Source organism: Xiphophorus hellerii, chromosome 19, assembly GCF_003331165.1.
Source record: "Xiphophorus hellerii strain 12219 chromosome 19, Xiphophorus_hellerii-4.1, whole genome shotgun sequence".
Lineage (NCBI taxonomy): Eukaryota > Metazoa > Chordata > Actinopteri > Cyprinodontiformes > Poeciliidae > Xiphophorus > Xiphophorus hellerii.
In genome coordinates, this window is record NC_045690.1 from 29,187,298 (window position 1) to 29,208,965 (window position 21,668).

A 21,668-nucleotide genomic window follows, 5' to 3' on the forward strand; every position below is an offset into this window, starting at 1 on the left:
CAAGATTTTGTCTGAAATGTTGCTAAATATAGCAAGAAAGTCATTGAGTTGGTAAGAGTGGGGCAACTATTGTTACTGCAGACCTGACCTGGTGGGTAGGACTAACAGTCCAACCTCTCACTGCAGAGCAGAAGAGGACAGTGGTTGAGTTTTAGACCTTTGCCAACATAGATAAGATCGGTGGATGAGATTGGCTTAACATGTAAGCATCGACCAATCGCCACCGAGCTCTCAAAATTAAATAAATCAGTGCCAATAAATTGGTGCACCCCTATTTCTGTGTTTGTCCAGGTTTGGTTCTGTGTTTGTCCAGGTTTGGTTCTGTGTTTGTCCAGGTTTGGTTCTGTGTTTGTCCAGATTTGGTTCTGTGTTTGTCCAGGTTTGGTTCTATGCTCTTCTGTTTTGTGTTTCCTGCAGGATTCAGACTCTTGATGCTTCACTGTGTGGAGGTTCAGTGTCACCAGAAGCTCTTCAGCGGTTCTTTGCTCACTGCCTGACTCAGATTTTCACCTGGAATCCTCAACTGACAGGTAGCATTAGCATTAGCAGTGACAGTGGAGTTAACCGTAGTCTGGTGTCTGATACAATGACGGGGTGAATTCCTCTGATCCGGCCTGAAACTTGTTGGAATAAATAGTTGTTTGTCGTCAGTGTCGGACGCTGTGACCTCGCAGAACGACTGGACAGTTGCTAAAGACGGCCGCTGTCTGACCTCGCTTTGCTGCAAGGTAAATGATTTCTTCCAACTCAGTTGTCTGGAAAACTCTGGGATGACGTTGTGTTTGAATCTGTAAAAGTTTGTCACTTCATCAGGCCTGGCATGTAAGCATTGCAGCTCTGTGTCTGGTCCTGAAAGGAAGAGGAAACGTTAAATGTGGCATCATATCTGGAGCCATCTCTGCCGTTCGCTGCCATGATTTTCCTGATGATTTACGGAGGATGCATGCATTATGGATGTCTCCTGTCTGTGGCAGCTGGCTGCGATCTTCAGCGTGGAGCAGCTGCTGCATCACCTGCAGCAGGTTCTGGAAACGCACGAGGTCAACTGGAAACACGTCTTGGTCTTTGTCTCCACCCTGCTGGTTTACGACCAGTTGGCCCAGCCCAGCCTCAGCGGTAAACCCAGTTTCTATGAAAGCTACACTGACCAGGATCTCATTCAAAATATTCCAAACCATAAACAATTATTTAACTAAATTTAAACAAATAATTTCCTGACTGTTGGTTCTGCTCAATATACTGAAAATCTATCCCAGTAATAAAATAACCTTCATGTTGAAAGAACTGCAGCTTGTCTTCTTTCAGGCTCTTTGACCAGAATATATTTGCTGACTCGTGTTTAGAGAAACTTTGAAATTTTAAAATCACTAAACTATAGTGAAGTTGCTGCTTTGTTAAAATGGCACAAACATTTTTGGTAAAACCTTGTTGCTCGGATTGAAATATTTTGTAAACTTTCAGCTGGTCTGGGTTAGGGTAAGTCACGATGCCATTAACAAATGAATCGAGAATCGGTTATGCTGCTGCTATGTCAATAAGCGATATTTACCGCTTTCTTCACTTCTCTGCTCCAGTTTAACATCCCATAATCCTTTGCTGCGTCACTGTCACATGATCACACGGCCAGCAGCGAAGCTAACGGCGTGCTGCGTCTGTTTCTGTCAGAGTTGTTGTGCCGCCTGCTGAGCTCGGCGTTCAGAGGCTACGATCTGGAGAAGCTGATCACCGCCTTCCTGCTGGCCCGGCAGGGGGCGCTAGAGGGCGCCGGCGTGTTTCCATCCTACACCGACTGGTTCAAGGTTTTATCTGGTTTTAACAACAACTTGTAAATGAACATTTCCCCGTTGCTTTTAGAACAAAGCTCACTATATTTCACTCCATGAATTTGATATGAACATTTCTTTAAAGAGTAATGTTTATTGAATTTATCTGCATTGCTTTCAGATGTCGTTTGGCGGACGCTCTGGTTTCCACGCCGGCAGTAAGAAGTCTCTGGTGTTCCTGCTGAAGTTCCTCTCTGACCTCGTGCCCTTTGAACCTCCTCAGTACTTAAAGGTGAAATCCTTTAGCTACAGGTTGAATGAACAGAGCACATTTATTCACATTAGTTATTTTATTTATTTGGAGGCAGCAGGAAGTGGGAGTCACCCTCACATTTAATGTCAGTTGATTTTTTAACATATTGAGGTAATTAAAACCAGGCTTTATTTTCCCATCATTAAATATTAAACGGCCTCCATTTAAGGCTGTTTAATATTTTTGGGAATAAATCACAAAATGTCATTTTTCAGGAAAATCAAGATCAGGATTTTATATCAATTCTCTTGTAAATAAAAACTTTACACAGGCTAAAGTTTGTTTCTAAGCAATGACAGAAAATGTTGTCATGTTTCAGATCTGAAGGCATTCAAATTTGAAGCAGTTATAAAAAATTACACATTTTTATAATTTAAAATGTTTTAAATATTAAAACAATAAAATGACTGAAGTCTGAGTCCCTTAGAGCAGCGGTCCCCAACCTTTTTAGGATTTTCAAAATAAAACATCCGGAAGTAGTTCATTATTTCTTGCGCGGCCCGGTACCAATTGGTCCACGGCCCGGTACCGGTCCGCGGCCCGGTGGTTGGGGACCACTGCCTTAGAGTTGTAAATGCACCAACTGTAGCAGTAATTAGTGAAAAATTCATTTCAACCTAATTGTGGAGTTTGCTCATGTACTAGGGTGACCTTTAACCTTCCACAGCTGACAGTTATCTTTTTATATCAGGTTCATATTCTTCACCCTCCATTTGTGCCTCCAAAACACCGCAGCCTCCTGATGGAGTACGTCACGCTGGCGAAGACCCGGCTGGCCGACCTGCAGGTGGCAGGATGAGTTTGAGCTGAAATGTTTTATCTGAAGGTGATTTTAATAAACAGAACAATTATTTTGTGTTGTTGCAGGAGTCGGTGGAGGACATGGGTTTGTATGAAGATGTTTCTGCTGCCGGTGCTTCACTTCAGGTACTTCCAGCCAGCAGGACCCTGAACTGTTGATGTGAATCGCTCACATTAACACCATGAGCTTCTAATTAGCAGAGCGCCGTCTCCATCAATCCCCAGCTGGTGTTTCTTATTAAACTTACTCCCTTTATATTTGATGTTGTCATCAAGCACAAAAAGGTTAGTTTTAGGTCAATTTTATTTAGCCTCCCTGCTGTCCTTCTGTAGATCTTTGTGACTTGAACTTTTCTGAAAAGTGTGGCCAGCCCTGCTGCAAAGTCAGACACACACGACTGGTAAAAGAAGTCCACCGTTCTGTCACACTTTGTATTTAATATGTCTGTACTAGGGTTGTCAACTTTAACGCGCTGTCACATGCGATTAATCTGAACATTTTACCGAGTTAATATCACGTCATTCAGATTAATCGACTATTTCAGCCTAAAAGCCTTTTTTCGGCTGCCGAGTTATCAGCGTTACGATTCGACGAACGGCAGCGAAAGGTGAACATTTTCTGCGACAGCAACAAAACAAAAGTCTCAATATCTGGCTGATCAGTGGTTAGAGAGATAACTTTTTGTGTTAAATCAGATACAGTATCACCAGGAAAAGAAATCACTCTCGTTTTCTTGGGATTGCAAACGTGACTGATTCCATTTACTGCCTCATCTCCAACAATAAGCACTTTTGGCATACCTTTCGTATTCCTGGTGGTCGCTGTGTCCTTTGGAGCTTTGGGGGGTGGATGTGTTAGACTTGCCTCATTGTTGATGTTTGAAAGCGAGGTTTCACCCAGAGGCTCAGGCTGGAGTACAGAAAATCTGTTTTTCAGTGGGATTCCCACAGAGTCAGAATGTTTTGAGGCTCGGGCTGGTTGCTCTGTCCTTGGGAGCGCGGTCGGTGGAACCGTTTTGGTTGCAGCTGCTTGTTTGTTTTTCTTTGGTGGAGCAGGTGTTGAGGTTGAAGGGTTAGGGTTCGGCTCAGAGCCGGCCACGCTGATTCGTCAAGGTGAGGGGTTCTCCCTGTCAGTCGCCTCATCGGATCTGCGGTGTGAGACGTTTGCTTCGGCTTGGCACCCAGAGCGTTCCAGGGTGAGCTGCTTGATGCGAGGCGTACAACCTCTCCGTTGATTTGAGGAAGAGTTGTCTGATTTCCACAGGTAGCGTTGATTTCAAAGTTCACTTCCAGCAGTTTGATCTTCATTTCTATAGACTGAAGTCGTTGTATAATACTGCTAATGTCCTTGGGGTCGGCCGGAGGCATTTTGTCCTGGTTCAACTTGGAGATGAAGAAAAGTAAGGTAAAAATAAAAGTAAGAAAATCCCCCAGTCCTTCGGTTTGTAGTAATCCAGTTATGATGTCGAAAATGTAAATATAACTATAAAACCTGTCACTTTAAAAATAGCTCACAGGCAAAGTTATCAGTAAGGACGAGAGAGAGAGAGAGAGAGAGAGAGAGAGCAGGACAAGCTGTTCCTCCTTCAGCTGTCACAGCAAAAGGTCCATTTCAGGAAATGAACGGAGAGAAACTTTTCTAAATTAATGTTTAGAACAAAATGGCTTCTTTTGAACCTTACTGAAAGTTAAAACCTGAGAATCTTCAGACATGTCTGGTTTCAGACATTAAAGCAGTTTTTTGAACATGGGCTTAATGTGGGCAGTTTCCCAGGGCGGCATCAGGAACTAGAAAATGAAATATCTCACACCGGTTGGGCCATGAACAGGAGATTGTACATTTATTGACATTACATATGTTTTGCAAAACTTGCATAACTTCTCTGAAATTTTTTTCCCTTAATGAACATAAATTACCATAATGACATAACAAAAAAGAGAAAAAATAAATAAAATGTAAAAAAGGGGTTGGCATTGTGAATAAATGTTTAAACTTTTATTCAACATCTTCTATTCATGAAGGCATCCTGCATAGAACAATGCCTTCATGATGCATCATTGTATCCCTGATGCAGGCAGAGATTTGAGGGACTCCACAATACTGTTGATGAAATTTGTTCTACCTTCAAAAATGCATTTACAGTATTGAGCTATTGTGATGTAGAAGGAGGTTTTAGAATAAAATACAGCGTCTGGCAAGAAGAGAACAGAAAGCCAACATCTCCCCCTGCTGGGGGGGCAGGTTAGTGGTGATAACTGGAAAAAATGGCAATTAGTGGAAAACTTTGGATCTGGATTCTTTGGACCCTGAGAGTATAGAGAAGAAATTACTCCAAAATTTCTGTAAGCTTGGGCAGAAGAAAAACGTACGACTTAAGTTGCGAGGCGATGTCCGGCGTCTGTCACACTGGACTGGAATCCAAGAGAAAAGTTTAGCTAGTTGAGATTTTCAGAAGGAACTCTATTTATTACTTTAAACTGTACAAGCTGTAATCTGGCACATGATGTACTTTGACGTATGCTGAGAATAACCTTATCCCACCATGAATCAACTTTGCCACTACTTGTATAACTGTAATGGAGGAAGTTTCCGCTGGGAGACTTTACCTGCTTTAAATCAGGTGATTGGTTGGAGTGCAGCAGGGGGAGGGGCTTGTCCAGGGAAACAACCACAACTGCATACATATTTATATTTCAAGCTTGCAAAGTTAGGGGATTAATCACAGATTCTAGTCATTTTTGATGGAATCTGTTATAATAACGTTTGATTTACTAATCACCTTCTTAAAACAATCATCTTTAAACATTAAAGACATTAAACGTCGTCGTTCTTTATTGCCTGCAAGTGAAAATGCAGAGCATTAATATTTTGTTCAAATAAAATCACCTACCTTTTTTCAAACTTTAATTCTATCACATCACATTCACACTTTAACTTGCTAACTCTGGCTACTTCACAGTGACAGTATTGCGTTTTTTATATTTTATGATGTTTTCTATATCCCATCATTTGTAATTTTGTCCTGCTGTTTCTCTGAATTGTGTTGTCTGCCTTCTATTGATGAAGGCTTTTATATTATCACATAACTCAGAGCTAAGTTGACTCAGAGTTCAGTTACTTCTTGTTCTGATCAGAGTGGCGTAGGTTTATTCACAGGAACTGAATCCTGTTTTCTGTCTGATGGCTGATTAACAGGCTGCTGCTTTGCAAGCATCTCCATCAGGTTAAAGCAGAAAACATCTAGATCAGGTGTCTCTAGAGCTAGAAACACTGGTCTAGATGGTCTGTCACCTCCCAGTGACTCGGTGTTGGAAATTGCTCACAATCTGTCATCAGGTTTTAGAAATGTATAAAACAATCGTTTATTATTTAAGGGGTGAGTATTCTCTACCGTTCCATCAGCCAAAAGGAATTCATTTTCCAGTTTGTTGCCAATAAAAAGCTCAACTTTGACAGGAATCTTGTTCTTTGATGCATTTTGTTTTGAAAGGAATAGAATAAAATATACTTTATTGATCGCCAACGGGAAATTGCTTATTTGTTGACAAGCTACTCCATCAAGGGTGTTAAATATTAATAACACAAATATAACCATAAGAGATAGTTTATTTTACATATATATATGTGTATATATATATATGAGTGATTGACAGTTGTGTCAATGTGGAGTCGCAGATATTTGTAATTCTCCACCATGTCCACTCTGACCCCCGGGATGGTTCAGGGGTCACCGGCATCCTGGTCCTTCTCCTCAGATCTACCACCAGTTTGTCGAAAATCCAATAATTTTATGTAAACTTAGAAAACAGAGATGCAACACATTTAACTATATTGTGGGTTTTTTTAACATGAGAAGCTAACAAATAGTTTCATTGTAGTAAAAACTCTAAAGAGCAACATCAGATCTGCAACAAAGACTTTGGTGAAATAAATTTTATGTTAATGTTTTCCCACTCAGAGCCAGGCTGCACAGGACGTGGAGAAAGCTGTGTGTCTGTTTGAGAGCAGCGGCAGGATCCCTGCAACAGTCATGGAGGCCAGGTGAGTCACCTGTGTTATAGATATTATACTATTTATTATTGAGTATTTTATTTGAGCAGACCTCATTGTCAGAGGTTTGTCCTAAAACTGTAGGAAACATAAAGCCACTTTTCCATACTAATTTATTATTATCGACGGCGGATTGGAATTAGTGAACATTCAGAATAGCACAAATATCAGTAAAGTTGTTTTACATCGTTTCCTTAATGGTAAAAAAAATCATTAATTCAATTTGTTTTAGTCCCAGTTACAATATTTTAAAAAACATGATTAACCATGGTAATAAAAATACAGAGTATTTATCGACATGGTGGATTCAACCGCAGTCCGACTGCAGAAGGCCTGCCTTTAAACTGTCACCGGTTCCCATGGTTACCCATCGTAACCTTGGGAACATCACTGCTTTTGCACCGAGTCCCTCTAAAAGGCACAGGTCTAAAACCGTAATAAGGTTTTCCTAAAACTGTAAATTTTAATGGAAAACAGAATTTAATGTACGTAAGACGAATGGACATTTCTGCCTGTTTAGTCGGAGTTAGCGTTCACTCTGACTGCAGGGAGTGTCACGCCGTTCGAGATCAAATTTACCGGCTGGCAAAATACGGATAGATTCCAGTTGGTCATAACAATCACCTGATCAGCTGCAGCCATGATTCCTGCAGCAGCGTCTTCACAGGTCTGACTGACAAACCAACGGTCCAGAACACTGCTGCTGGAGTTCTGACTAGAACCAGGAGAATAGAGACACCACCCAGTTCTACATCATCCAGTTCTACAAAGTACATGTAATGAACTTTGAACTACCTTGTTGCTGAAATGTGGGACAAATAAACTCGACTGATTAGAACATGGAAACGTCGCAGCCAGACGTAGAAAACCTGAACTGGAAATGAGAGAACGCCATGAACAGAAACATTGGATCGCACAGAACCAGCCCCTGTAAAGTAACTGGATTATTCCCATCAACTAGAATTAAAGATGGATCATTTCTATTCATAGATCTGTTTGACCCAGTTACTACAGACGATAACGGCGACACTGCAAAGCAGTGGAATTTAAATTATTCTGATAAATATTTATTATTAAAGTATTTATGTTCACAGAATGAAAACGCAGCAGTTCATGGAATGGTCTAATCTTCCTGGTTAGAAATCTGAGCTGAACTCGATGCAGTCGGATCCTCGAAGCTTTCATGGAGCGATTTAAAAACCTCGGTGTCATTCTGACCTTTGATGTGACCTTTGACCTGACCAGCACAGCCAGACTAAAACATAATAAAGTTATGAAGAGTTAACATCAAACGATTCGAGACAAAGTGACTAAAATCTCCTTCCAGCTAAAGCTAACATCCCAGAACACTGACTACACTTTTTCCCTCCACAGCATTTTCCGGAGGCCGTACTTTCTAACCAGGTTCCTTCCTGCGTTGCTGAAGCCCAGAGCGGTGAGAACCTTCAGTGTGTTTGTCAGAGCGGTGAGAACCTTTGGTGTGTTGAGCAGATTTTTCTTTTCCTTCCAGCTTCCTCTCGAAGCCGATGCTCAGATGAACTTCATTGAAGCTCTGAAACGGTTAGTTCTGCTTTTTCTTCACTGACTGATGATCCAGCGTTTCTCCTCGTGGTTCACTGGGAGTTGAAGATTCCCAGCAGTCAAACTGGTTTGTTGTGTGCAGAGCAGAGAAGATCCCAGCTGCCCAGTATTCCCAGTATGTGGAGTCCTGTCAGAAGCGAAGACAGCAGAGCGGTAAACGATAAAATTTATTCTTTAAAGCTTCATTCCGACTGCGGCATCAATTCGGGTGTAAATATTTAGGATTAGAAGTAATAAATATTAAATCATAAATTAAGTTCAGTAAATTTGGATGAAATGTTTTTCTTTAAATGTTCAGAGTTGATTTGATGTTTGATTTGAGTTTCTTAGTTTGGATTTGATTTTCCCAACAGTTTATTAATTAATCGGCGCTGACTAGATCTGCGGCTCATAGATCTGCTGTGATGTTTCAGGAAGCCTTTGGCGCCCCGGAGTCCCACTGGCCGTTCTGCAGGAGCAACTGCAGGAATTCACCGAACTGCTGGCAGCAGGACGGGACCCAGGTTCTGGTTTTTAACCCGGTTCTGTTCCTTTAACCCGGTTCTGGTTCTGTTCCTTTAACCCGGTTCTGGTCCCTCAGAGTCGTTGGCCCAGCTGTCCAGGATTTCTCACACCCTGAGTGTCGTGTGTCCCGGTTCTGATGACCCGGTTGGACCGGCCGCCGCCCCCTTGCTGCCCGAGCTCCTCCTGAAGGTAAACCTGGTTCTGGTTCTGGACCATGTTGGGTCTGCGGTTCTGAAGCGTTTGTGTTGTGATCTTCAGGTGGCTGATTTAATTCTGCAAAGTTTCTGTCAGAGTCTGCTGGTCGCTTCCAGAGGAAATCCTCCCAACAGGTGACTTCCTGCGACTTTCACATTAAAAGCTTTATTTACTGCAAATTGCTGCTTGAAGTCATTATTGGCAGATGATCGATCTGCAGTGATATCGTACTAATAGTTTTCTGTCGATGTTTCAGAAACTACATGGGGTTAATCATATTTAATAAGAATCGTTTCTGTTAACGTGGAAAAGCAACTTCAATCATAAATGTTCGATTTCTGATCAGAAATTCCTTATTTTTTCTGATTTGTTTCTGTTTTCAGACAGAGTTTATGGGGCAGCAGGTTCGTCTGCGTGCTGCTCGATAACCGGCAGCTTCTCTCCAGCATAATCCACAGACTGAAGGATCTGTTTAACCGACAGGTACCGTAATCCAGATTACAGCTCAGCCAGGCCGCCGCCAATAAATGGATGTCTCACACAATTCATTTAGACAAAAGCAATTCACAACAAATATCGTCTGAAAACGTTTCATGAAAAATAGTCGAATCAGCTGAGCTGCAAAAACAGATTGGCTTCATCAGGTTCACCTTAATCTAGTAATAGTTTTCTATCGAACCAGTTGCAAAGATTAACCCCTCAGTTGCCATGATGACGCCGGCGTCCTCAACTGTTGCCTTGGGAACGTTGTCATGGTGACTGTTAAAGGGTTAACCGCGTCTTCTGTCCTCAGGCAGCTTCTCTGAAACCGGCTCACATCCTGGGCCTGGCAGCCTTCATCGTCCACCTGCAGGCGGCTCAGCCGGGTCCGGTTTCGGTAGAAGAGGCTCTGGGTTCGGCCGTGTTGAGCGGCAGTCGGAGCAGCATGCTGTTCTCTGTCAGGTGAAAACTGAAAACCAGTGAAACCAATAAACCTCCCAGTTTACATCCTGGGTATTAAAGCAGCTCTCTCTGTCCCCAGGCTGGCTGTGGCTGCTGTGTCCTATGGACTCTGCAGAGGACAGTCTTCGTCTCCACAGCGACTGCAGGACTTTGTCCCCAGGAGCCTCTATAAAAAGGTTCTCTCTCTGTTTCTCTCTCTCTCTCTCTCTCTGCTTCTCTCTCTCTGTTTTTTTTTCTCTCTCTCTGTTTTTCTCTCTCTCTGCTTCTCTCTCTCCATCTCTCTCTCTCTCCACCTCTCTCTGTCTCTCCCTCGTTCTTCATCAGTGGTCTTTTCTCTGTCCAGCTCCTGTTCCTGGTCCCAAGGCTGTTCCCTGAGGCCAGGATACGTCCAGAGGGACAGGGGGGAGACGGTCCAACAGGCGGCCATCTTGGGGACGGTCCGGCTCTGCTGTGGAGCTTCACTGATGGAACCAGCTGGACGAAGACGGTGCTGCATCTGTGGAGACACGCTGCCTTCCAGCAGCTGCAGCAACTGCAGCTGTACCAGGTGAGATCAATCTGGATCAGGTTCTTTTTGCTCAGCTGGAGAGATTCCCTACCTTCAGTGTTTGGATCCAACCAGCAGGTTCAGTGTTTCAGACACGATGATGAGGATGATGAAGGCTCAGCCAGGCTGTGAACTGATGAACTGTGAATCAGTTAATCTCCTGGATTATAATCTCTGTTCATGTGGTGAAGGAACAAATTAGCTGATTGGAGGAGAATGTCTTGCTCAGGTCAGAGGTCAAAGTAGAACGGGCGACTGGGTCCAGAAGTTCAGAGACCCACTGGTTCCGACCGGGTTCTGCGGAACCTGTAGACCCTTGGAGCATGCAGCACCGGAACCAGACCAGGTTGGAGAGACGTGATCTGGTCCAATCAAGCTGGATCGGGTCAGAACCAGGTGAAACTAAATAGGTGGTATCATGATGTGGGGGACATTTTCCTGGCAGACATGGACCCGTCGGAACCAGCTGAGGGTTCGGACCCGTCGGAACCAGCTGAACATTTGGACCCGCCGGAACCAGCTGAACATTTGGACCCGCCGGAACCAGCTGAACGTTTGGACCCGTCGGAACCAGCTGGTCCACCCACTTTATTCATGGGAATTTTTTTACTGGCTATTCATCTGAAGATGAAGTTTTAAATCTGCTGATTGTGACTGGATAATGTTTATTAATGTTTTATTAATGGTCTTAGAAATGTTATATTAATTACTTTATTAAGGATTTATTAATGTTTAATTATGTTTAATATCTGCTGTTTGTGTGTAGTTGTGTTTTTCAGAGTGGCTGCATGAAGAGCTGAGAGTCCAGAGAAACTCAGATGTTTTGTCGGACGCAGAGCGGTGAGATTAGAAACTCCTTAAAATCATCCACAAGTTTGTTCATCACAAATAATAAAATGAGAAATCAGAGAACAGTGACCTCTAGTGGAAACAATTAAATCCCGTTTTTATTCACATTTCAACTAAAAAATGTTGGAAATTATTTTGATCTCGGTAATCATGTTAAAAATTTTCTTCAGAAAAGATTCCTGGTTCCTGATGGAAGGCCTCCTTACCATCACCCTAATCTGTAGCGACCTCCCCCAGAACCAGGTCTGGACTTGAACTGGACCGCTCCACAGCATTAATATTCGTTTTAAAAATGACTTTATACTTGAATATCTCTGGTCTACGGAGCCCCCTAGGGGACATGGGGAAGTTTTTTTCTTTTGCGTTCCCTCGCAATATTGTACTGGTCAGTTATGCAGCATAATTGAATCCTGTAAGCCTTTCTTACGGTGGGTGCCGTATTTTCTGCTTTAATGGTTATGTGAGGTTTTTCCATGAATGTTAATATCTTTTTGTGAAATATCTGAAGTTTTATATCTTTCTTAGAAAGGCACCACAAACCTACGATATAAACAGAAACCTTCCGTAAGTAGGAAAGAAATAAAAACACATTATAATTTGGACTATTTCTGAGTTATTATAATAAATCATCTGACAGTTTTGATTGTGTCTCTGTTGTTCTAGTCTGAATGGTTTAAAGAGCTGCTTTCAGTGCCGCTCCATCTTAGCCTTAACAGACATAAACATGCAGTAAAAAATAAATCGATTTTCAATCTGTGTTTTGCACCAAACAGTTTTTATTATTAACAAGTTTTTATTATTAAAAACACGACAAACTAATGATGGTAAAGGACCGCACTGGGTTAACTCGGGGAATCTCATCTGTCCGTGTATCAATCAACTCCAAACCATTTCTTTATTCTGTCACAATTATCGATTTATTCCATTTTGATGATCAGGCTCCAAACTTTGCCAGGACTGACCGCCCCGCTCACCGCTTCCTCATACACACAAAGCCAGTTTCCTTCCCATTCATACCTGGTGACGTCACTCCCACGTCGACACACCTAAGTGTCAAATCCGCTGCTCCTGTCATATCAATAATTACTTATTTCATTCATATGGCTCTTACAGAGCCTCAGTGAAAACTTGTTTATTATTATTAACTGTTTGGTGCAAAACACTGATTGAAAATCGATTTATTTTTTCCTGCATGTTTATGTCTGTTAAGGCTAAGATGGAGCGGCACTGAAAGCAGCTCTTTAAACCATTCAGACTAGAACAACAGAGACACAATCAAAACTGTCAGATGATTTATTATAATAACTCAGAAATAGTCCAAATTATAATGTGTTTTTATTTCTTTCCTACTTACGGAAGGTTTCTGTTTATATCGTAGGTTTGTGGTGCCTTTCTAAGAAAGATATAAAACTTCAGATATTTCACAAAAAGATACTAACATTCATGGAAAAACCTCACATAACCTTATATTAAAGCAGAAAGTACGGCGCCCACCGTAAGAAAGGCTTACAGTATTCAATTATGCTGCATAACTGACCAGTACAGTATTGCGAGGGAACGCAAAAGTTTTGCGAGGGAACGCAAAAGAAAAAAAATTCCCCATGTCCCTTAGAGGGCTCCGTACTAGTCTGAACTCCATGCAAACAGCTTCAGTTAAAAAATAAAAAATAACTTTTCCATTCTCACTTTTGAAGCTTTATTAACTAAACTATTTCTATTTGATAAACACACAAATATTTCTGTTTACAATATTTAGTTTGTTTCCCAATTATTGATTAATATCGATTAATTCTTTATACCCAGAAATAATCAATATCATCCACAACAATAAACCTGATAAACCGTCAGGTTCATGGCTAAAACAGAGTTTGGTTTATTATTGTAAGGTTTTATTTCTGTCTTTAAATTATTTGCATCAGTAATTTCTGATAATTTCCTGGAATGCTTCAGAAACCTCTGAATGCGCGGCGCTGCAGCTTCACACGTAATCGCCACGGAAACCACAGGTCAACACTGACGCGTCTGAGTGCAGCTCTGCTGTCCGTCTCCCTGCAGGCAGGAGTACCAGCAGTGGGCCTGCTGGGAGCTTTATCTGCCCCGGCCAGAGGAGCAGGGGGGCTGTGGCGGCGACCCCAGGGCGCTCTGCTCCCGTCTGCTGACCGCCGTCATGGAGCCGCCGCCCAGGTGCCAGCGACACTCTGATAACCTTCTCTCACGACTCGTCACAAACCTGAACCTGAAATAGTTAATGACCTGCTGTGTTTTTTAAAGGTTGCAGAATATTTTTTATTGTTTTTTGGAATCAGAAACGGACCTGAAGCTCCAGATGAATAAAGATAAACTTAGAGATGAAACATCTGGACGTCATTCTGAGATTAAAACAAAGCAGCAATGAATTATTGGAGTTCGTGAAGCTTCCAGTTTGAGTCTGAAACATCTGCGATAAAATTTCTACATTATCATGAATATCGGCAGCTTATTGGTTTCGTTTGTTTAAGATGTTGCAACGCTCAAAATGAAAGAAGTGCATATTTTATAATGTTTCTTCAGTAATTTGATTGTTCTAGTTGCCATTAATTTATTTGATGTTAGTAGGGAGATGAACCTGGAAAACCTGGACTTTTCTCCAGGATCGTCTGGAACTGGAACCTGTTTGCCGGACCTGCTGTCCAGATTACAGGTTAGCAACTCGGCTAAAGATGCTCACAGTTAGCATCACATAGGAGTACTCCATGCTGCTCAGAGCAGCTTCAATTGTGAAAAACTGAAATAATGTTAATTTAACAAAGTTTCTGGTCTGAAAAATATTTCTATCCCGTGTGTCTGTCTACATGGTAAATATCTATGTCTCTGAAGACGAAGCGCTGCAATCGGTTCCCACAGGATCAGAACCTCCATCAGTAATATCTGCCAGTAGACTCTTTAAAGAGTTCTAACATAAAGAAAATGCTGAAAAGACAAACTGAATTTATTCTTTGCAGCAAAGGAGAGTTTACTCTGGAAAACAAAGATTACACATTTTCACGCTTAATAGCAGGTTTCTTCTTCTATGCATGTTTCTGTTATTCATATCACTGAAGATGTGACAGAAAACAACTCCAGTCAATGAATAACAGTACAAAACTCCAAATCAACTCACATCAGAAAAATTACTAAACCGTTACTCTTTCACAAAACGCTGACATGCAGGATTTTCACGTTATAAAGAAACAGTCACCACCAGTTACTTCCTGGTTCTGCTGGTCCGCCCTCAGGAGCTGGTCTACGAGGCAGAGGTCGGTGAACTCTCGGGTCGCCGGGGGGATCTGGGGGACTTCCTGCTCCGGGTCGTGTCTGAGAAATGCTCCGCCTCCTCTGGCAGCATCTCCTCCAGGCTCAGCCTGCAGAGAACCATGGAGGCCTGGAACAGGTACTGCTCCGCTCAGGTGACACCTGCGGACAGGTGATACTGGTCTGAGACTCAATGCTGGCTCTGTGTGTGTGTGTCAGGGTGCTCCTGACACTGCCACCCGCGATATTCTTCAAAATAAAGGCTGAAGCAGGGCGGAGCGTTGTAGACTGTAGCCAGCTGCTGCAGCACATCACACAGCTTCAGGTTAGCTACAGGCTAGCTGCCATTTAGCTGCAGGTTAGCTGATAGTTAGCCGCCACTGCTTCAGCTTCCGTCTCCAATTTCCTCAGAGGAAGGCGTGTCCTCCAGCCGGCGTGCTGCCCTGCGCGGTGACAGTTCATCTCTTGAAGGTGAGTAACTGCTCCAAACCTGAAGGTCCTGCAAGAACCAGAACCAGAACCTGCTCCATCTCTGCAGGGCCTGCTCTTTGCTGTGGGACAGTGTGGACGTCCAGCAGCAGAAGTGGACCGTGTCTGGTCCTTGATGAGCACCTCCTGTCCTCTCCTCCTCATCTCTGCAGTGGTACTCTTTGCTTTTCATGCCTCTTCTATCAGATTGTAGTGATTCCTCCTGACCAGCAGGGGGCACAGTGGAGAGGAAAACTCTTAAAGCTGCAATACATAACTTTTCTAAAATGTTTTTTACATATTTGTTAAAAGTGTCTCCTTTCAACAAACCCCACGTTTGAGAGATAATCTGTGAAGAATTCGATCTACTCCTCCATGAGCTGCTATTACCGTCTGAACCAATCAAAGCCAGGAGGCGGAGCTTACCACTATCAGTCATCCTCATATACACCATGTGTTAATGGCGGAAAAACAACTTACTGTTCCAATTATTTATTGGAACAGCAAGTCGTCATGGGTGGCTATGCTAACTAGCCAAGCATTTATGGCAGGCTCTGCTGGCAGGAAAAGCAGCAGCGCTGCAGAGAGCAAGGGGACAGCAAGAGCAGCGTAGACAAAGGAATGATTGACAGCGCTAAGACCCTCCCACTGGCTCTGATTGGGTGTTTCTAACAGAGCTTTCTGTAGTTAACCCTGGATGTTTCACAGATTATCTCTCATATTAAACTGTTTGAACAAATATGTAAAAAACATTTTTACAAAAGTTACAAACTGCAGCTGAGATTTTAGAACCAAAACAATATTTTAGTTCAGACATGAAACAAGAAAATGTTGTGATTATAAGTTCTGATCAGCTGCAGGGAGGGAGCCGAGAACATCGGAGAAAACGAGTTTCTCTCTCTCTCCCTCTCAGTGTTGGTGACGGTGAGTCTGATAGAGTGAAAGTGTCTCAACGTTTTCTGATCTTTTCTTTCTCTTAAGCATTTGTTTTCTAATATTCTTTACTTGCATTGGTTCTAAATCTTGAGGTTTATTTTTCAGTTTTAGCGCTTACGTCTTCAGGGCCACCGCCCCTCTCTTTGAGGAATGGGACTCGGGTCCAACCTGATCCAACAATCCCAGTTGAAACTGTTCTGTTGGCAGTTGGTGATCTAGTTGGTCACATCAACTTAATTTATGCTTCCAGAATGAATAAGGGAGTAGTGATATTTATAAAAGAGGAGCGTTTTGTGAATCAGCTGATTGTCAGTGGGTGACAACAAGTGGACACACCTGCAGGTGTCGCCCTCCACCCGGGTTATTGTCTCGGTGTCCCGCCGTTCATTCCTAATGTTTTGTTGGAGAAAGAGCTCCAGTGGTTTTAAAACTGTTGGTTTGGGATGTAAACATGATAAACTGAGACATGTTCAGGTTTTTATGATCTTAATCTCTGCCACACAGACGCTGGAAGTTTCTTTCAGAGTTAAATGTGAAGAAGGATCTTATATGAGCACTGGGAACATGAAATGTTTTGACTGGGGATGTTAGACGTAAACGGGATTCTCACCCGCACAAAAATCCGGAAGCGCAGGTTGAGGTGAGTGGAAGTGCAGAGGCGTCGCCTACTGTTGGAGCTCCTCCGCCTGCAGAGGGTGGGGCTGTTTCCTCCGTCAGCTGGCTCTGATGGCGGGGAGGGAAGCAGTGGTCTGAATAGGCACCCTGTATGGGAGGATACTGGGAAAACTGGGACTAATGTTCCTAAACACTCCTCGAATGGGCCTAATCTGGACTGAGAAACTGATCAGCTGGTTGTGTTAGGTTAACCCTAACCCTAACCTTTGCTTCATAAGTTGAGGAAAGATTTGTGTGGCGCTTCTATTCCTGGGTGTAATGTCTCTTTAACTCTCTAAGGTCGATGCCCTTAGCGGGCCTGACGTGACGCATTTAAAAGTCTACTGTAAGAGAGAGGCTCTGGAGAGAGTTTTGGAGACGGAGCGCAGAGATATTTTGGATTTTACTAGGACTGTTTTGGATGAGTTAGAGTTTGAGTGTGTGCAGACCCAAGACCTCTGATGTGTGTTGATCCTCCAGTTTCTCTTTTATCAAATGTTCAAAGGATTCTGGTGGATTTTTATGGGATAAACTTCACTGGATTCCTCAAAGTATTCTTTTTCGCGGAGAGAAGAAGGTGGATGAGGCCTGGTCCATCTGGCCAGCAGAGGTGCTGCTTTTCATTCTCAGTCCCGCAGATCTGGTGTGGAGGAGAATATCATGCTGCTTTCTTCAGAGATTTGGTGGCATGGGTCTGGATTTGCCTCTCTTTCTGATGGACTCCAGCAAACTGAACTCTTCTCTCCTTCCAGTTTTTTATAAGAGCGTTTTCTGTGTAGGCAGCAGCAGGCTGAGTCTCTGCACTGGCTGCTCCAGGAACCGGTTCTGTTTGGGAGTTTATTGGATTGTCCTGTTTGGGGAACAACAACCTGGTCCAGACTGCTCCACACTGCAAATGTTTATTGCCTTGGGAGGGCGGTGGAGCTGGCTGGACCTCGGCTGGATGATCCTGTTAAACTCGCTGCTTGTTTGGGAATAAAATCTGTTTGAGTTGTTGGTTCAGCTTTTGAGCTACTGGAACACGTGAAGTGAACATGAATGTCCCTTTTGACTGATTATTATGAAGGTACTGCGTTACCAAATCACCTGGACCTGTTTCCATCCTTCAGACTGTTTCCTGGGATAAAGAACTGCTCTGGCCCTTTATTGGATTCGGTGGACAGTAAAAGAATCTCCCTAGAAGGAGCTTCTGGAAAAATTATCTATAGGCTGATTGTAAAAACTCTCAATCAAAACAAACTGAATGGACGCAGTGACACAGTATGGAGAAGTCATCTCTCCTTAACACCTGAAATCAAACCTGAATGGAAATCTTTGTATAAAACATACATATTTACAATGGAGAATCCTTCATGGTATTATAGCTGTAAATCTCTTGTTTCTGTTATTAATCCATCCTGGGAACAGAGAGAAACGGTTTCATTATTTTTCTGGCTGTTTGTCTTTCAGCTCTTTGTGCTTTTTAAACGATCTTCAACAGATGTGGGGAAGCTTTGACTAAACATGGATTTATTTGTGGTTTTAAATTTACACGTCAGGGAAAGAATAAATGTCAGTTAATTAATTTTTTGTTAGGACAGGCTAAAATGGCCGTGTACATAAGCAGAAAGAGGAAGAGTTGAATATTGATGTGGTTTCTTTATTTGTTAACATGGTGAATTCTAGGCTATTGCTTGAATAAAATTTTTATAGCTCAGTCTCAGACTTGAATTCATTTGGTCACCTCTGGAGTTATGGAGAAGTAATTTGTAATTTATTCTATGTAATATTATGTTTCTTTGATATCTGTTCTATTTTCTGTTGCACAGGCTGTGATACTATGTTGATTACTTATTGAAAAATAAATGAATTATTAAAAATCAATATCTTTCTCTCTCTCTCTCTCTCTAGCGTTGGTGGCAGCAGATTTCTCCGGTTCTGGTTTCACTCTGGACCCGCCTCCAGGATGCAGAACCTTTTCCAGAGCAGCTGCAGCTTCTCTCAGCCTGCCGACTCTGGGCCTGCAGGTAGAACCCAACCCGACCCAGAACCCGGTTCCCCCCTGACTCGCCAAGACCACAGATATACCAGAACCATGCAGGAACATTTCCTGAACCATCTAAACCAGAATTTCTCAAACCTTTTCAGGCCAAGGATCACTTAACCCGTTTAACAAACGCCTAACCCTAAATTAACCACAATAACATCTAATTTATACGACCTGAAATGTTTGTTCAGGACAGTAACTCACTTATTGTCATGAACAATTCTCGGGACGTTTTGAGTTATTTTTATTGTGAAACGTGTGGTTTCTAAGCTTTCAAATTTTGTCAAACACATGGAAAGTAAAAAAGTTCTATAATCCCAAGTGTTGTGTGCATAACATTTAGGTCTTTTTGTAATTTAGAAGCAGAATTAAAGAAAAATAGACTTGATTTGCTTCGGCAGAAACAAAAATCCTCTTCTGCACCATTAAACATAAAAATATACACCCACTTATTTATCGATTGTTTTTAATTAATGTTAATTTTAATTGAATAAAAAGTAATAATTAACATAATAGTAGCAAGGTCGTAAGAAAAATAAAGAACAGTTCTCACTAACAGACTTGAGTCCTATATTTCACGGAATAGAGCCGTTCAAAAGAATCAAATCGCTGATGTATGAAACATTAAAACTGATCGGAGGCTTCTTCCGATCAGAAATACTCCTGGACTTGTTTTCTTCCCAGCATATCTTCAGCTTTTCTTTTGAGTCAGCCGGTCTTAAGCCACTTATCCATTATTGTTTTCAACTGCAGTCATCGGTAAACTAGCTGTAGCGTCACGGCAAATTAATGGTCGTTTACATGCAGTACCTTGTTGACCAGTAGGGGTGCCTGCGGTCCACAGTTTGAGAAAGACTGGTCTAAACGGACCAGGGTCAGCATTGTTCTGTTGTGTTTTGCAGTGTGAGAGCAGGTCCGATTCTGGTCCAGATCCCTCCAGGTCCGGTTCTGGTCCAAGCTGCCAGCCTGCATGGCTCCTTCAGAGGCGGGGCGGAACAACAGCAGAACTTCAGAGAGGTTCTGGACGGACTGAGAGAGGCTGAGAACCAGCAGGTGAGAGTCCAACCAGGTTCTGATCGGTTTGTTGTAATGGACCTTACCAGAGGGACCGCTTTGCATTAGCTGATGCCCATTCTACGTGGTCACGTGCGTGGCTGTCTCACAAACACACTTAGCTTCCCGTTAGCTAAGTACAGCTGACTACCAGGGAAAAAAATATTGTCCAATCACAATTTTTTTTTATTCCACAATCTTTGTAAGGTAAATAGAATACTGAAAAAAAGAATTTTGGAAAAAAAGTTTTTATTTTTGAATATCATGTGTCCACTACAGTGGACATCTGAACTCCATACATTTGAAATTGAACCTTGATGGCAACCAGTTTGTCCCAAAGAAAATATCCAAACATCAACATAAGAATGAATTTCACATTGACAAAACTGTCCATCATCACACTAACATAAATATTAGTGTGAGTATCATAGCATTTCCTGTGCTTAATTGCTATGATACTTCAAAAAGTAATTCCCCTTCTTGGAAACACAAAGGAACACTTTGCACTTTGTGCACATCACATATGTTTTGCTTGTGCAGCCAGATCTGCGACATCTTGACGCATGTGTTTCGTCCACCATCTCTGGAAGATGGATGGCACCGTAGTGTCTCAGAGCTGCATTTGGCTGTGGTTTCCACTTTTGACGTGGAGGAGTGTAGTCATCTTCACTGTCACTTCCGATTCCTGCTTGGGCCCGAGTAATCAACTCCTCACCAAGGAGCAGTTTGAAGTTAAGCAACTTCAGTGGTTTCTTCCCCAGAAACTGGCAGTCACTCTTATACTGAAGCCATGAGTTGGTAATTGCCAGGTCAAAAAAGTGGAAAACTGCACGCACTGTCCATTTCCGAGTGCCAGAAGCCATCCTGTAGAAACTCAACATTCGGTTAACCAAGTCCACGCCACCCATGTTGGTGTTGTACTCAGCAATTGCTAGTGGCCTTGACACCTGGACAAATCTTTTGTCTTTCTTGGACCATCTTCTGCGTGTGTCCTGAGGTTCAATGCCATAGGCAGAGGATGCCATGACAACTGGCTTGTTGTCCAACCATTTTATGACAGCAACTTCAGAAGGGCTTCGTCTGACAACCATCTCTGATTCACCTCTTCCTTTCTTTTTGAAGGTCTTGTCCTCTATGATCTTACAGTTCTTTGGAATCCTGTTACTCATGAGCGTTCCAGTTCCTGTTAACCCTTTTGTCATCAGGGTATCAAGGAGGTTGATTGTTGTAAAGAACCTGTCAAAGAACAGGTGGGTTCCTTGAGGAACAGACTCTGCCAAATGAAGAACAGCTTGTTCTCCAATGCCATTTCCTCCTGTAACTTGGAAGGTAGTCTTACCTTGGTAGACTACAAAGTCCAAGACCAAACCAGTTGGTGCAGCCAAGACAAACACTTTCAATCCAGTTGGATGTGGTTTGCCTGGTACATACCGGCGCACTGGGCATCGACCAGTAAATGGAACCATTTGTTCATCAATGCACAATTTCCCTGTTCTAGGCAGACTCAAACATCCTTGCCTTACTTTGGTCAAGAGGGGCCTGATTCTCCACAAGAGATCACTTCTTTTTTCATCATCTGAGACATCAAGGTCATTGACGATCTTGATGGAGTTTCTAAGCTTGTAAAACCGACTTCTGGTCATAGATTCTGCCACAATTTGAACTCTGGTATTTGAGGCCCAATACATTTGAATGTTTGGGTACCCTAGACAGCC

General features: G+C 42.6%; 1 protein-coding gene across 8 annotated transcripts in view; it reads left to right on the forward strand.

Moving 5' to 3' along the window:
• fanca (FA complementation group A) overlaps positions 1–21,668 on the forward strand; it is a 31,357-nt gene that overhangs the window by 6,556 nt on the left and 3,133 nt on the right. For 5 of the 8 annotated variants that reach the window (XM_032548185.1, XM_032548186.1, XM_032548180.1 and 2 more), the window contains exons 10-35: positions 418–530; positions 652–728; positions 975–1,116; positions 1,666–1,799; positions 1,945–2,055; positions 2,768–2,863; positions 2,944–3,003; positions 6,837–6,919; positions 8,303–8,363; positions 8,439–8,488; positions 8,592–8,662; positions 8,923–9,012; positions 9,090–9,342; positions 9,592–9,691; positions 10,002–10,150; positions 10,230–10,326; positions 10,494–10,697; positions 11,464–11,537; positions 13,602–13,730; positions 14,139–14,226; positions 14,801–14,955; positions 15,036–15,141; positions 15,228–15,287; positions 15,355–15,459; positions 18,765–18,880; positions 19,803–19,953. In XM_032548185.1, the coding sequence (XP_032404076.1) occupies positions 418–530; positions 652–728; positions 975–1,116; positions 1,666–1,799; positions 1,945–2,055; positions 2,768–2,863; positions 2,944–3,003; positions 6,837–6,919; positions 8,303–8,363; positions 8,439–8,488; positions 8,592–8,662; positions 8,923–9,012; positions 9,090–9,342; positions 9,592–9,691; positions 10,002–10,150; positions 10,230–10,326; positions 10,494–10,697; positions 11,464–11,537; positions 13,602–13,730; positions 14,139–14,226; positions 14,801–14,955; positions 15,036–15,141; positions 15,228–15,287; positions 15,355–15,459; positions 18,765–18,880; positions 19,803–19,953 (2,875 nt within the window). Of the gene's footprint in view, positions 1–417; positions 531–651; positions 729–974; positions 1,117–1,665; positions 1,800–1,944; positions 2,056–2,767; positions 2,864–2,943; positions 3,004–6,836; positions 6,920–8,302; positions 8,364–8,438; positions 8,489–8,591; positions 8,663–8,922; positions 9,013–9,089; positions 9,343–9,591; positions 9,692–10,001; positions 10,151–10,229; positions 10,327–10,493; positions 10,698–11,463; positions 11,538–13,601; positions 13,731–14,138; positions 14,227–14,800; positions 14,956–15,035; positions 15,142–15,227; positions 15,288–15,354; positions 15,460–16,138; positions 17,450–18,764; positions 18,881–19,802; positions 19,954–21,668 lie in introns of those variants that run through there. The other 3 variants (XM_032548184.1, XM_032548182.1, XM_032548187.1) reach the window with 3 other exon arrangements.